The sequence below is a fragment of the Arachis ipaensis genome, chromosome B08 (genome assembly GCF_000816755.2).
Source record: "Arachis ipaensis cultivar K30076 chromosome B08, Araip1.1, whole genome shotgun sequence".
Classification (NCBI taxonomy): Eukaryota; Viridiplantae; Streptophyta; class Magnoliopsida; order Fabales; family Fabaceae; genus Arachis; species Arachis ipaensis.
Window position 1 is genome coordinate 18,288,409 of NC_029792.2, and position 16,374 is coordinate 18,304,782.

The 16,374-nt window shown below is 37.0% G+C and overlaps 4 protein-coding genes and 1 long non-coding RNA gene across 5 annotated transcripts; 2 read left to right on the top strand and 3 right to left on the bottom strand.

Annotated features, from left to right (window-relative positions):
- On the top strand, window positions 2,494-3,330 carry LOC107610660. The gene has a single exon (XM_016312680.1). The coding sequence runs from the start codon at window positions 2,494-2,496 to the stop codon at window positions 3,328-3,330; it is 837 nt and encodes a 278-aa protein (XP_016168166.1).
- On the top strand, window positions 7,115-8,092 carry LOC107610661. Its single transcript, XM_016312681.1, has 3 exons — window positions 7,115-7,228; window positions 7,320-7,748; window positions 7,850-8,092. The coding sequence occupies exons 1-3, from the start codon at window positions 7,115-7,117 to the stop codon at window positions 8,090-8,092; spliced, it is 786 nt and encodes a 261-aa protein (XP_016168167.1).
- Window positions 11,573-12,175, bottom strand: LOC110265787. Its single transcript, XR_002352113.1, has 2 exons — window positions 12,080-12,175; window positions 11,573-11,980 (listed from the first exon to the last, which is right to left on the bottom strand). It is a non-coding gene; the product is annotated as an uncharacterized LOC110265787 (long non-coding RNA).
- LOC110265256 (protein FAR1-RELATED SEQUENCE 9-like) lies at window positions 12,236-13,362 on the bottom strand. The gene is made up of 2 exons (XM_021108161.1): window positions 12,448-13,362; window positions 12,236-12,343 (listed from the first exon to the last, which is right to left on the bottom strand). The coding sequence occupies exons 1-2, from the start codon at window positions 13,360-13,362 to the stop codon at window positions 12,236-12,238; spliced, it is 1,023 nt and encodes a 340-aa protein (XP_020963820.1).
- Window positions 13,480-14,787, bottom strand: LOC107610662 (protein FAR1-RELATED SEQUENCE 5-like). Its single transcript, XM_016312682.1, has one exon. The coding sequence runs from the start codon at window positions 14,785-14,787 to the stop codon at window positions 13,480-13,482; it is 1,308 nt and encodes a 435-aa protein (XP_016168168.1).

Consider the following 16,374-nt stretch of genomic DNA (forward strand, 5'->3'; position numbering starts at 1 on the left):
GGCCACGAAACCATTCACTATAAGACCTAACGACAAAACCGTAAACCCTAAACCGTACACATTGAACCAGAAACCGCCAAACAATAAACCATTGGCACCAAACCATTCACTCTAAGACCTAGTCACTAAATCGTACACATTGAACCGTACACATTGAACCAGAAACCGGCAAACCATAAATCATATACATGAAACCGTTCACTAAAATACCTAGCAATCAAACCGTGAACCCTAAACCGTAAACGTTGAACTGGAAACCGCCAAACCATAAACCATAGGCACAAAACCATTCACTATAAGGCCTAAGGACCAAACCGTGAATGCTAAACCGTACACATTGAATGGGAAACCGCCAAACAATAAACCATGGGCACGAAACTATTCACTCTAAGACTTAGTCACTAAACCGTACACATTGAACTGTACGTTTTGAACCGGAAACCGGCAAAACGTAAACCATATGCACGAAACCATAAACCATAGGCACGAATCTATTCAATCTAAAACATAGTAACTAGTCCGTGAACCCTAGCCCGTACGCATACCGGAAACCGGCAAACCGGAAACCATAGGCACGAAACCATTCACTATAAGACCTAACGACCAAACCGTGAACCCTAAACCGTGCACATTAAACCAGAAACCGCCAAACAATAAACTATTGGCACGAAACCATTCACTCTAAGACCTAGTCACTAAACCGTACATATTGAACCGTACGTATTGAACCGAAAATCGACAAACCATAAACCATATACATGAAACCATTCACTAAAAGACCTAGCGATCAAACTGTGAACCCTAAACCGTAAATATTGAACCGAAAACTGCCAAACCATAAACCATAGGCACAAAACCATTCACTATAAGACCTAACGACCAAACCGTGAACCCTAAACCGTACACATTGAATGGGAGACCGCCAAACAATAAACCATGGGCACGAAACCATTCACTCTAAGACTTAGTCACTAAACCGTACACATTGAACTGTACGTATTGAACCGGAAACCGGCAAACCGTAAACCATATGCACGAAACCATTCACTATAAGACCTAACGACCAAACCGTGAACCCTAAACCTTACACATTGAACCGGAAACCGCCAAACCGTAAACCATAGGCACGAAACCATTCATTATAAGACCTAGTCACTAAACCATACATATTGAACCGTACACATTGAAGCAGAAACCGCCAAACAATAAACAATGGCCACGAAACTGTTCACTATAAGACCTAACGACCAAACCGTAAACCCTAAACCGTACACATTGAACCAGAAACCGCCAAACAATAAACCATTGGCACGAAACCATTCACTCTAAGACCTAGTCACTAAACCGTACACATTGAACCGTACGCATTGAACCGGAAACCGACAAACCATAGACCATATACACGAAACCATTCACTAAAAGACCTAGCAATCAAACCGTTAACTCTAAACCGTACACATTGAACCCAAAACCGCCAAACCATAAACCATAGGCACGAAACCATTCACTATGACACCTAACGACCAAACCGTGAACCCTAAACATTACACATTGAACCGGAAACCGCCAATCCATAAACCATAGGCATGAAACCATTCACTATAAGACCTAGCGATCAAACCATGAACCCTAAACCTTATACATTGAACCGGAAATTGCCAAACCGTAAACCATAGGCATGAAACCATTCATTATAAGACCTAGTCACTAAACCGTACACATTGAACCGTACACATTGAACCGAAAATCGGCAAACCATAAACCATAGACACGAACCATTCACTAAAAGACCTAGCGACCAAACCGTGAACACTAAACTGTACACATTGAATGGGAAACCGCCAAACAATAAACCATAGGCACGAAACCATTCACTCTTAGACCTAGTCACTAAATCGTACACATTGAACCGTTCACATTGAACCCAAAACTGCCAAACCATAAACCATAAACCATTCACTATAAGACCTAACGAATAAACCATGAACCCTAATTGTTACACATTGAACCGTATAATTTGAACCGTACACAGTGAACCGTGAACCCTAAATTGAACACATCGATATCACTAAAACTCAGTTTTGGTTTAAAGTTGCTTAAGCTAAATAACTTGGTATGATTCATAAAATATGGGGAGGTTTACCCAATTTAATTTCAATTTCTCCTTATTAGATAAAGTTATCGCATGTTCTATTTCAAGAAGAAACTATAAACCGCACCTAGTGGTATCCATAATACCATATACCTGTATACCACGTAATTAAGGCCATTAAATAATATTCCAATTAACTAGGTGATGGTTAGTCTAGGACTACGAGCAAGAACATGGTGCAATAAAGTGGAGACCATGCTGCATGCGTACAAGAAGGAGGCAATGAGTTGGTGGTCTACGCATAAAAAACTACAACTACAAACTATATGCTTACAAATTCTACCCCATACAACATGGATACTAGAAGAAAGCCCTCAAGCATGGCAATCTAATGTTTAGAAATGTTTCATGGAATCGATCGAACTGCATTCAGGATGCTGACACAAGTCCTTCACCGTGAAGTTAAACAGTCCTTGATGGTCATGGCATTTCTACTGTCAATGGAGACCATGGGACTGAGTGGTATTGTGCAAACAGCCATAAAAAAGGAAGGCTGGTTTATGAACAGTCTTTCCAAGGAATGTGTCATCTGTTTGCAATGCCTACTATCTTCGGAGTTCTCAGGGGTTGTGGAGAAATCCAGAAAACTCGAAACCCTCAGACACATGCTGAAAACTGAGCTCACCTTATACCAGGTTCATAGGATGAGATCCGTCCTCCTAACGATAATTTTCGATACCCTCTCAAACATTTGCTCTAGAATTCTAGGCGACATAACAATGGATGCCGTGTGGTTGGAGTATCAGAGGAATCCTAAAAGACTATTGGGTTTCAACACACAAGACCAGTGCATATCAGTTGCACCAGAGGCATCGAGTAGACATAACAATGGCCGAGGATTGCATATGCAACAAGGAGGAAGGCAAACTGAGCAAGATAAGAGAAAGCAGAAGTACGTCTGCAAGGAGCTGGATGACGCGGAATGTCCAAAGACACTGACCGTATGCTTCGGTCGAGAGTCCATGCCCACTGCAGATGGCATTGCTGAGTTTTTCTGCAACTTGTTTGGTCATGTGGTTCAAAGGGTGACAGTCATGCCTCGGAGGGACAAAGACTCGGGTGATTTTGCTTTCATTCTTTTCAACGACGCATCTATCCCGCGCATTATCATAGGGGACAAAAATGTTGTTCATCATACCATACAAGGCATGAAAAGTTGGATCAGATGGTGGACATGAACACATTATCGCTGTGTGAATTAGTCTACAATAGACGATAAAGGTTAGTGTCATTTTTTCAAAATAATTTAGTTACACTAGAATCTTTACTTGTTAAGGGAGCTGATTTATACGTTATATGGTCATTTTTTATATCCAAGTTAAATTATCTTTCCATGTTACCGGATTTTGTTGATAAAATCTTGATCAATCTGGTTCCTTATTCGGCTGTGGTCATGAAGTTTAAATTGGAAATAACAAACCCTATGACCATTAATTAAGTTCATGTCGTTTGGAGTCCTTCACCATACACCTCCCAAACATAAGATATTATGATGTACTTGAACTTGTTGGGACTAACGTAGGAGACATACCAGGAATGTTTTTTGGAAATATATTAGTTGAATATCACATTTTTTAGTTGGACATTTTGAAATCGGACTGGTGTATGTGGCAGACACTTTGTGTATAAGTTTTTAGTTTTTTTCGTGGGCCCTAAAGCTGTTGTTAGAAAAAAAATCTTTCTAAAACATAAAGGATTATACACTATGTCCAAAAATTCCAATTGAAATTTAAGTGGGCCAGTGACAATGTACTTGTTTTGGAACTCTAGTACGTTTCGTTTTTTTTTAGCTTTTTAAAACCCAAAACCGGGAGAGTGCCCCAATTAACAAATAACAAAGTGAAGAAATCAAATAAACCCAACATTCTTGAGGGAATACAATATTGTGACAATGATTTTGTTATGGCCACAAAAAAATCTTAAACAAGAAGAATAGCTAAACCTCTAAAATTCTTTTTATGGCAAAACTGATTGTTTAACAGTTAACATGAAATTTTTTTTCTGTTAAATGCTTAACCTAATCAATTGTTTTCCCACATACTATTGTTATCATATATGATATGTGCAAACAGTATCATTTGCATTCAGTAGCATTGTATTTGCATTCAGTAGCAGTCACTGTTTGGTCGATACACTGCTTATAACCAAACGTAGTCTCAATAAAATAGAATGCAAGATATGCACCATAAATACAAACCATAGAATATCACAACTGGTCACCAAATGTCAAACACAGAACATCACATACAAAATAACACATTCGGAATAACATTTTGATTAATTACACTACACAGGAAATTTTAAAGGTCTGCATAAATCTGTTAAGTCGACCCCTGGTTGACGGACGAGTCAGGAGAGGTCTTGGGTCGCTGTCGCTTACTAGGACCTGCCTCAGCCCCCCACCATGTTGCCTCTTGTTTACACTGTAGTTGAGTTAAAAAAATTTAGGCATAAAACATGAAAACGTGAGAAATTAGACCAGAAAATAGTGGTCAGATGTTACTAACCCTGACTGCTGAGTATCGAAATATTGCTGTTGTTGGCTCCGGGGGTGATTCCTAAGGAACATCTCGGTGTGGTAGACTCTAAGTTGGGCTTCTTTGTTGAAGCAAGCACCGCACACCGAAGCTAAGCGTTGTATAATATGTTCAGGCAACACCTTCGATGCATACAGTTCATCAACGAAACACGGAGGTTCATCTTTCCGGTTAATGTCCCTGACGATCATGTAGAATACTCCCCAGCCAACATACCTAAGCTCCACACTCAGCAAAGAACATCGTCTATACATGCGTCGTATCCTCCCTAAATCAGCTCCCTTAATCCAAAACATGTCACTGTCTCTCTTGGGCGTGATGTGGAGGCAATTGTCTTGAGTGTCTATTAAATAAAGATCAGTGGTACTGTACCACTTGAATAGATTCACGATATTACGTGGAAATTCAACATCATCCTGTGGCGGAACAAGACAAAACCATGGCAAGTTAGTTTTCCAAATGTTTTTTAACAGAATCATAACAACGAAAGAAGGAAAAATTGTGGATATATGTACATCTGTTGCAAAGAGCCCGAAGACATAAAACTGGTTGTACGATTGTTGTATGTTCCTTAATGCATTAACATACCTAACCAACATGAAGAAACAACAACAAATAAAACATAGGGAACCGAAACCTAAAAGAAGGGAATAGCCAAATATTTTGTGACTCTTTATTTACTTATTCTCTTGCATGCAGTTATTTAAATATGCTCGATTTTATTCTTTACAGATACGGCTGCTATCAAAGGAGGTAGTAAAAATTGAAGAAGATGCTTACTGGAATCCAAGCTCCATTCTTGTTTAATTACTTCGAAGATGGCTGTGGTTGAAGGGAGGGAGATGCCAAGGAAGTGTTCAGACGAAGAATAGTTGATTAATGAGTGTAACTTTTTTTCTGTTCAGTTTTTTTGCTATGTTACTATGTTAGTTGAGAATTTATTAAACCTTTTAATGTAAAATTAATCCAAACGTCGAATCAGTGGTAGAGGGTACTTATTATTAGCCAACTCTATGTTATCCTAATTATTGGAAAACGTAAAATATCCTTTAATTGATTGATTATCAAAATATTTTGGAAATGTGTCGTTTATAAATGTGCAGAGATCCCCTTTAATTGAATCAGAAAATGTTTTCAAAATGGAATTGTTATCCATTACTAATACACGTTGTTGTTAAATACTATTAGGTATCAAGAAAGCAAGTAATCAAATGATTTCAACATTTTAACTTACCCAGTTACTTTTGCCTCAAACATGAAAGATTTTTTTAGTTTTATGTAGGTTAATAATTTTCATTGAAGAATTTAAATTTAAACACTAATAGTTATCAAAATAGGTAGTCACAGGCATTTAAAAAAAGAAAAAAGATACCCAGTAATCAAATTATTTAAAAAATTGAATTTAAATTTAAAAATTTTAAAACGTTTGTTTTGAGTTTCTACCAGTTATATTTTAATCTAGCATTAATTTTGCTAGTAACAAATGTTGAAGAATTTAATTTTCAAAGGAAATAGTAGTAGTTACGTATAAACCGATTTATTAAATTAATTATTTTATTTAAGTCATAAAATGTGTTCCAACAACTTTGCAAACATTAATTAGGTTAATAGCAAACAATTAATAATTTCATTTTCCTAGGATTTCTTTTTTTTTGGGAGGTAAATTAAATTTTATTTAGTTTTTCGTTGAAAACAGGAATCGATGGAGAGGGATTTACGGAGAGTTATTGGGATAGAACGGAATATTTATTGGAGATTATCGAAAAACGCAAGGTTTTAATAGCTAAATTAAAATTTCAATTTTTTTTAAACGCCGCGTTTTAATCCCTTATTTTTTACTTTATATTTTTTTTTCATTCACAAGCGTGTAACATAAGTATCTTTCAGTAATCATTATTCACTTTCCATCTTCCTTCACAAAACACTCCTCATAGTAACCCCAACCTAACACACAATTTGCTGCTGAAGGTATCGACTCCAACAGCTTCGTCTCGGAGAAAATGTCAAACAAGGTAAAACTCTATCCTAACTCTTCTCCTGATAGTGATCGGTTGTTAATCATCATCTGCATGTAGTGTCAATGTAATAAAAATGTAATCGTTGTAAAATCAAAATAAGACAGTTAACCTTTTTTAAATGAATGGGTGACTGATTTGGGTTTCTGATTTGTTCGTCTGAAAAGGATTTTATGCATTTAGATTTGATTAAGATTGTTCTGTTAAAGATTCAATAGATCACGACAGTAAACCATTTCAACAAAATATAGTTGCACTGTATGTGGAAAAATTGAACCACTTTGTTTCCAATTCCAAAAACATGCATGTGTGTTGATTTTAAATCAAAAGATTCAACTGTATGAGTTTTTTTAAATGAACTCTGATTTTGTTCCTTTTTGAACTTGATCACTGTGTGACACTTGCCATAGATGACGTCTTCGAAGGACAAGGGTAAGAGAGTGCAAGTGATGGATCACGGTACCACACAGAACTACAAGTTGAGGTTTCTGAAGCCAGTAATAAGCCCATCAATGTTCAAACTGGTAATTAACATCCCTTGACTACACACCTCTTAATTTTAAAGTTCTTGCAATGCTATTGATGTTTTGACAGAACTTGACCTATGTGTAACAGTCATTACCTATAACTCCCGATGAGCTACCAAACCGTACCCCCTACCTGGACCTGGTTGTGCCTGACGGAAGGAATAACCCCTGTCGGTGCTTCTGGACGCAACTCCAAAGTGGCAAAATTGCATTGACTCGTGGCTGGGAGGAGTTCTACCAGATGTACAAAATCAATCTGGACTCCATGCTATATTTCACACATAAAGGAAACTCCAATTTCCAAGTCCGGATTTTTGATTTTGGTGGCATTGAGAATTCATACCAACTCCGTGATCCTGAAGAACCACCATATGTAAGGACTGGTAATTATAAAATTGCAAAGTGTATCAACGTCCCTCCATCAGCCAGTGCTAGAGCGGTTGCCGCAAAGGTCAAAAGCAAGTGGCCTTTTTTTGTGATGGACCTAACTGCTCGCATGATGTCGTCGCGATTGTTGGTAAGCGTTAAGTTGTTGCAACATTTTGGTTGAAATATTATTTTACTGAAGAAAGCATTAAATTAGCTAATACTAACTGAAAATTCTTGTGTTATAATCAGCTGAACGTCCCTCATCTCAGTCACTTCACTGGTCAGAGGCACCCTATCATCCTCACACATGGCCACATACAGGTCGAAGCTACATATACAAGGTACAGTGGAAAAAGGGATGGTAGCTTCGGCGTTATTTCTGGAGGATGGGAGAACTTTGCTTCATTGTGCAACTTCAAGCCAGGTGGTGTGGGGGTCTTCGAGGTGATATCAAATGAGCCAGTGACGATCATCCAGGTTCGATGCAGATAGGATGCATAAGGATGAGTAACTGAAGGCGTAATCCCCTGTGTTTGACCTCTTTGTCCATATCATGCTAAGACTTTTCCCGTAGGTTTAGGAAGTATTATATGTTTCTTGCTTGTTGAACAATTATATTGACTTTTTTTGGGTGTTATTAAGTTGAAAACAAATTTCGGTATTAACTAAAACAGATTCGCATTCCCAAATATTATAGGTTTCTATTCGTTTTTTAATTGACTTTTCCATTTTAACTTGATTGGACAAAAATTAGTTTTCCAAGTACAAATGGCAGAGTTGCCTTATTTTTTTTTTTTGAAGTAATGCCAGAATAAATTGATTACTTTGTTGGCCTTTACAAAAAAAAAATCTGGCCCAATCGGTGAGGAAGACAAGAAAACCTCATATTTTTGTAAATGAAACTCTCTTAATATGTTGGGTATTAAATTGACCATTTAAAGGGGAATTTTTTTTTTTAAATTGGTTTTCTTGGACCTTAAAATGTTAAAGAAAAAAAAGTAAATCGAGAAAGATGAAAACACCGGTAATGTTTGAAGGAAGCCATATGTCACCAGTTAATTTTTTTTTTGAACTTGGTTTAATGAAAAATGTTTTTCTTTTTGGTACATGAACAGAATATTAAAAACTTAATTCAGCCCAATCAATGAGTAAAATAGCCCAATCGCAGTTTCTTTTAATGACTCAAGGATGGGTAATTTATTGTAGTTGGGCTTGGATCTCAGCTGGGTTCCAGGTCTAGCGTGGAGTGTGTACTTTTTTTTTTATTTCTTAAGGTCCTTAAGCAGATGTAATCAGAGGGTGATCCAGAATCATAAACAAAGTAGGTAACTGCATACTTTGATATCATCATACTATCACCTCAGCCATATCATGTTTGTGGTGGCTTCTACCTTTAAGGCGTTCAACCCTATATCTTCATCGTAAGAACTCCTTCGTTTTTCCTTCGATTAACATGTTTGACTTTGTACATTATAAGTTATAAGGATCTGTGTGTTTCTCATTTGCTTTTTTTTTTTAATCACCTTGAAATCAGATGGACAGGTGTTGAAACATTGGAAACTATACGGAGAAGGTTGTGTCCAATGCGAAAAGAAATTGATGAAGAACCTAATACCCAAAGACTACAGGATTCGTAGCAGTTTGGTGGATCTCTTTATTTTCGGGTATGTGAATATTTGATTTCTTTGCTTCAATGAATACGAAATTTTTGTATATGTTATTTTTGGCGTCGTTGTTTGTGCAACTAGGTTGATTTTTAAGTCATTTTTTAGGCCACCTAATTATATCCAGAAACACTAACGGATGAGGTACATGCGAACAATAGTGAAGATGATGGTCAATAACCTTTGCTGCTGCATGAAGGATGTATGAAGTCTCGATATACCCATACTGGAACACATGTAAGCTTAAGATCCAGCTATTATACAATGCTCGGACCCGTTTTCCTTCCGACCACTACAGATGAATCGGTACGTAATATTGTATTTAGCTTTGTCTATGCTGTTAGAAAATAAGCTATTAAAATTTTGTCTGACGCAAACCTAATAAAAGGGGATCTGTTTTATACTATGAAATTTGAATTCGTTGGAATTACCAAGCGGAAATGAAATAAACGCAAAGGAGAGTAAGAATGAAGAGGTTAGCGTTTGGTTAAATGAATGTTTGGTATAGAGTTCTCAAGTTACAGGGACTAAAGTCTGAGTATTTTTGTGGTATGTACGTGTTAAGGTCAATCCTAAGTTAAAATTCGTGTGTGATCCATTAATGTGACTCAGAGGTCGATTATTCCAGTTTGTCGAATTTCCGTCACAATCACTGCCGTGTTGGAAATGATTTTTCGATTCGCACGTTTGCAATCGTAACAAAAAATTTCTCAAACTACAATAATCGATCGCTGAGATACTAGATTGAATCACCATTGAATTGTAATTGGATTAACTTGTACTCTTAAAAACTACAAAATATCCATGCTTCAATCCTAGTATCTCATTAATTCTGTGCCAACCTTCATTTAACCAAACAATGATATCTTCTTTCATGCTCCATTTTCCTTTTATTTTATCTCCGGTTGGTAGTTCCAACGATATCAGATTTCATGGTTGTCTATGACCTGCGTTACAAAGCACGAACTAGCAACTGATTTTGTTTTACTAGTAGTTGCTTAATATTAATTAACGCAGAATATCATTTTGGAAATTATTCTAACACATTCTCAACTACATGCATGAGGGGTGATCCATAATCGTAAACGAAGTAGGCCACCGCATACTTTAATATCATCATCCTATCTCCTCAGCCCTATCATGTTCGTGGTGGTGAGTACCTTTCGGGCGTTCAAGTGCAAATCTTCATCGTAATAACTCATTCATCTCCCCTTGGATTAACATGTTTGACTTTGTACATTATAAGGTATTAGGATCTGTGTGTTTCTCGTTTGGTGTTTTTTTTAAATCAATTTGAAATTAGATTCAAATGTATGAAACATTGGAAACACCACGGAGTAGGTTGTGTCCACTGGGAAAGGAAATTGATGAAGAACCTAAAATCCAAAGGCTAAAGAGTAAGTAGCAGTTTTGTGGATCCTTTTTTTAGATTTATTGAATTAATTGATTTTTTTGATTCATCTATTGTGTATAGTTGTCGTGCTGAGTTTTCTTAATATCAGGTCATAATAGTCAACAATGTTACGGGTGCTAGATGACTACATTTTGGAAATATTCAAGCTCTCAATCCCAGGAAGCAAAACCCTGCCTATCAAAGTAAAGTCATGCTGTAGTCAAATAGCTGATAACATAGAAAGATTCGCTATTGTTCAACTTAAAGGAAATGTCCGCAGTGTTTCAAACATTTATTATTCCTAATGTTAAATTCTGTCAGTATGTAAGACTCTAACAACTTCAAAATGTTATTGAACCTAATAATCGAAACTATGATATGAGCGAATAAAAATGTGTTTGTGTTTACGAATTTTCTGCTTCATATATCTATATATATTTCAAACTGCTTTCATACACAGTGTGTCATTTCCCCTTAAATAAAATTTTCAATGAATATAGAAAATCCATAATAACAAAGTAGATTCACAACCTCAACGTTACAAAAGAGATTTAAAACCATCTATGAACAATTCAACCTTGGAGACTACAACCCATTCAATCTAATAATTTGGTTGGTAAATCAAATGCACTAAGAAAGGAAAAAAATCAATTAACACAGCTCTATTTTTTCAACTGTATTGCATAACCACAATGGTAGGAAGTCCTTACCCCAAATGCAACCACAATAAACTACAACTAAAATACAGCAATGTAAGCAAAACACATGCATATTATTCAACATTATTGTCATCATAATGGACTAAGTAGGGAAAAAAAATCAATTTACACAACTCTAATTGATCAACTGAATTGGATAATCATAATGGTAGCAACTCGTTACCCAAAAGTCAACCACAATTTACTGCAACGAGAATACAACAATGTAAGCAAATCACATACATATTATTGAACATAATTATCACCCTAATGGACATATTCATAGTTAACGTAAATAACTACAACTTAAAACTCCTCAATACCAAGCAGTGACAAATACATTGCGGTCAGTAAATCAGGATAGATCATGCTTTTAGAACCAATTATACTTGCATTGCACTAAATTCAGAAGACTAATTCCTTCAAATGGTCAAAGTGTCCTATGCATCGACGCGAACAATGCCATGTACGATCCTTGTTTGTTGCCACAAGGCAGTGACGATGGTAACGGATCTCGGACATCGATCTGCACATGTCGTGTGTCACATTTATCATCAATGACATCATTAACGCATTCATAGTTCGTGAATGAATGTCTCTTGTCCTGCTGTGACTCCTTCACATGCTGATAACATCATAATCCCCAATCAGAAACTATAATCATGCATAAAACCATAATAGTCATTCATCGCAAAGTGGTTAAGAGGAGTTTTACACATCACACCTGTGTTAACGAGTAGAGATTTTTATTGAAAACACCATTCGTGGACGCGATGTCAATGGATTCACTGCTTTCATGGAGGCTCCGCTGTTTTATAAATTTTTTTTTAGACAAGAAGAACGAGATCTTCATTAATTTACCCAGTTTATGACACGGAAATTAGATGTTTATATTCAAAAAAATTACCTCAACAAAAGTGTTGTCTTTACCCTTTCGGTTCCTCATACCAGTCGCCGTAAGCTTCCTTGTTCCACCCTTTTTAAAAGGCTGCGCAAACAGAGGAACATTCACATAGTTTAATGGTTTTTAAAGGGACACACACCGAACAAGATTTTCACAGCAGGAGCCTATTTAGAATAAACAAATCGTACCTTGGTATTAGGTCCTGAGTGGTGTTCGAACTTAATTGAGAACGACCTCGAAGAATTAGCAAACCTTTCTGGACTAAAACCTGAGTCCTTGGCTGATGCATTGTCGTATGATCGATCGCGAGGGTTACCTTCCACACTATGCTGCATCAGATCTGGACAGCGCTTGTAGTAATGACTGTACTTGTGGCAATTAGAGCATGCTCTCTTCTTCCTCCAAGAAGACCTCTTGGAAGGGGCTCCTTTGCTTTTGACAACAAAGGGATTGTTGATGCCTTCCACGTTAACATTAGGAGTTGACTTGCCTTGTTTGCGTGACTGTAGGCGGATAACTAAATTGACAAGTTCAGACTGGACTTCATCAAAGTCTGCAAGATCCTTGCAAGCAATATCACACAGCTTGTTGCAATTCGATGCCAATGCTCCAACTCGAAACTTTAAGACCCTTTCGATGTCATCATTCACAGGCATTTCTGTACTAATAAATTCGTTCTTTGCATTCTTTGTCCACCTTTTGTATATCATCGAATCTGGAAACTCAAGTATGTTTTCGAACTTCATGGCACAGAAGATATGACTACAGGGAATACCACGTGATTCAAACAGCTTGCACGAGCACGAGAACAGATTCTTACCTCTATCGACTTCCACCCGTCGATCTTTGGCCGGGTCTCCGAGAGCAGTCACACTGAACTCTACCTTGTCCAAGGTTATGCTTAGTACCGTTATATTCAAAGCCCCTGCCCTCTGAATCTCATAACGAATTTCCTTGAAAATGTTTCGCGTGAAATAACATGATGCAGATCTTTCATATACCTCCAACGAGGTAATCATCACTGGCTCTGAGCACTGAGACTTAAAGTCAGCTATTAATTCGTTGTTTCTATACTCCTTTAAGGCCCTATCCAGGTTATGCATGAAGTCAATGAGGGTGTTCTTGCGATTAACATAAAATCTGATGAGAGAATTTATACCTTCACACTGTGATGTCGTCCTTATGTAACCGAAAAACTTATCCCGAAGGAAACAATGGGACTACATCTCACGAGTTTCGTACGTCTTTTCCATCCAGGTACTGCCAACAAGGTTGTGCTTATCCAAAATGGCTGCCCATCTTCGATCAAAGTCTCTCTGGTCGTTGTTGTCGTATATAAGACCCTTAAAATCGCGCAGGAAATTAGGATTCTTTATATTTTCACATGCATTTCTCTGTAGATGCCATCCGCATAACCGATGGGTCGCATCAGGCAGAACATTCTTGATTGCATCTCGCATGGCAAGGTCTCCGTCAGTTATTACTGCTTTTGGACTTTTCCCACCCATAGCTTCAACAAAAGTTTCCAACAACCACTTATACGTCTCTGTGGTTTCGTCGGATAGTAGGCCGGAGCCGAAGATAACAGTCTGCCCGTGATGATTGCATCCAGAGAAAATGACCAAAGGCTTGTTGTATTTATTCTTCTTGTAGGTTGAATCAAAGGCAACAATATCTCCAAAGCAGTGATAGTCGATAATTGACTGCCCATCTGCCCAAAAAATATGCTCCAGCCTTTCGTCACTAGTGAACGTATACTTTCCAAAGAACAGCGGATCGTTGTTTGACTTGCCAATCAAATAGTTTATTGCCGCATTGGCATCCCCGTTTTTAACTTTTGCCCGACGATAGCGATCGATGTGGTTGTACAAATCTTTTCGTGTGAAGCCAGCATGACGATATCCACCCTTCTGGAATGCAATATACCCCATAATATGGCAGCTCTTGACACCAAAATTATGAAGATTTTCCACTTGGACTCTATCAGTGACAGTTAGACGACAATTGGCCGGTATCAGATGCGCAAATTGGGGTGGCGTCAAATCGTGGTTGTGAGATTCCACAAAACATGATACCTTCCATCTACCGTAGCCGTAGTCAAGCTTTACCCTAAGTCGAGCTGGACACTTGGTTCGCGTTAGTGACCTTGCCTCCCTTGATCTATCATCCATATCAAGATACCTCATATTTCTCCAGCCCTCTTTGTTGCAAACAAGTTGCCTGCTAATGATTCTACCTTGATTATCCCTAACCACGTCGTCCTTCCTCATTACAAATCCATGCCAACAAGAATAAGCGTTATAAAATTGGCAAGCCTCATCCTCCGTCCTAAACTCCAGGTTCCAAATATCCTCCACCATTAAATCCGCTATTCTTTTTACACCACAAACTTCTTCACTCTTGCTAGTGGAATCCAGCGAATCCACATCGTCGTCATCAGCATCATCTTCTGCATTCGGTTGATAATCAAAATCATCACCTAAATCATTATCAGAATCATTCTTAACATCATCCTCCTTTATGGACATAATTTAACCCCTGCCATAATTTTACCCAAAAATGTCAATAAACAGAGCCAATGACAGCAACTACGGGAAGCTAAACTAAGCTGCATGTAAAATTAAATGAACCAAAACCAATTAAACTAACCCAATTATTTTTGACCCCATTATTAGGTTTTAATTTGAATTCCCCAAAGCTAGCCACAGCATAAAACTGGATAATGTAACTTAATTTCCAAATTCAAGGATAGCAACCCAACACCCTAAACAGAGAACCGTTTAAAAGGCATAGACTATCATCCAAATTAAACTAACCTGGATTAAGAAAAAAACTTAATCGGACATACCTTGATGACAACCAGAGGTTGAGCTTCAACGGATAAAAAATGCACTGTCGGAGTCGGAGGGAGGTGACCTTTACCTAATCCGACGCACCTAATTCGAAGGCAGCCGAAAAATGAATGTTGGTAAACCAGCTTCCAGCAGCCACAGCTTCGGATTTAGCAGAAGTTCTGCTACAAATTTCTTTACCGGAGCCACATCAGTTTAGCGTTCGCCCTCTCCTCAGTTGACGTCGACGCCAATCCGACGAAAGCAGAGTACCAGTTCCGGAACCTGTTACTCGAAGGAGATCATTCTTGCTAAATGGACGCTGGGTATAGAACGAAGGCGAAAAAATCAAACAGGGTTGGGTAGTGGGTTCTAGGATAACAAATTTCAGGGTTGGGTAGTGGGTATAGAACGAAGGCGAAAAGACCAGTGGGCAGTGGGTTCTATGCGTTTTCGAGGAAGTGAAACATGAATTAAAGGCTTGTGAGACATGCATGTTGAATTTCAGAAAGTGATGGAGGGTATTTTATAAAATGAAAAACAAGTCAGAGATTATAAATTATAATTATAAATGTTCCCCAATACACTATATAGTATATGTATACAATAATTAATGTAGTATTTGTTATAGTATATGTTCATTAAAGGCTTTTACTATTATCAATGAATGCAATAATGAAAGGTTGAAAATTTTTTTGATCAATGGCTGAGATGATGACACATGTGCAAGGGTAACTTACCCACAAAATTGCCATGGGTTTGGAAGAAATCACCTACTGAGAAACATATTTTCATATGGAATGGAATAATATCGGAGGAATTCTAACTGGCCAATATTTTTTTAGTTTTGTCTTATATTTAAATTAATATTAATTTTTTGGATTTTTTATAATATTTTTTAAATTGATAGGTCAATGACTAAATTATCACAAAATTTTATTTAAGAATTAATTATTGACTATTAAATTATTACAATATTATATACACAAAGTGAGATTTAAATCTCGACTCTTAATATGAATCATCTAGAATTTCTCTTTCAATAAATATTTTTTTCTATTTTAATGAAAAATCTTTCTAAAGTTTACTTGGTTGAAACTTAAAGTTAGTCGTTTATGTCTTGGTGAAAACAAAGAAAAAATATTATTGAGAAATAATAGAGCATTTTTAATAGAGTATTTTTAAAGTATCATTTTTGATATTTTAAAAAAATGAATTGATTTATAATTAAAATATACATTAAAATTGATTGATAAAATAAAATCATCATTATATTAGAAATAT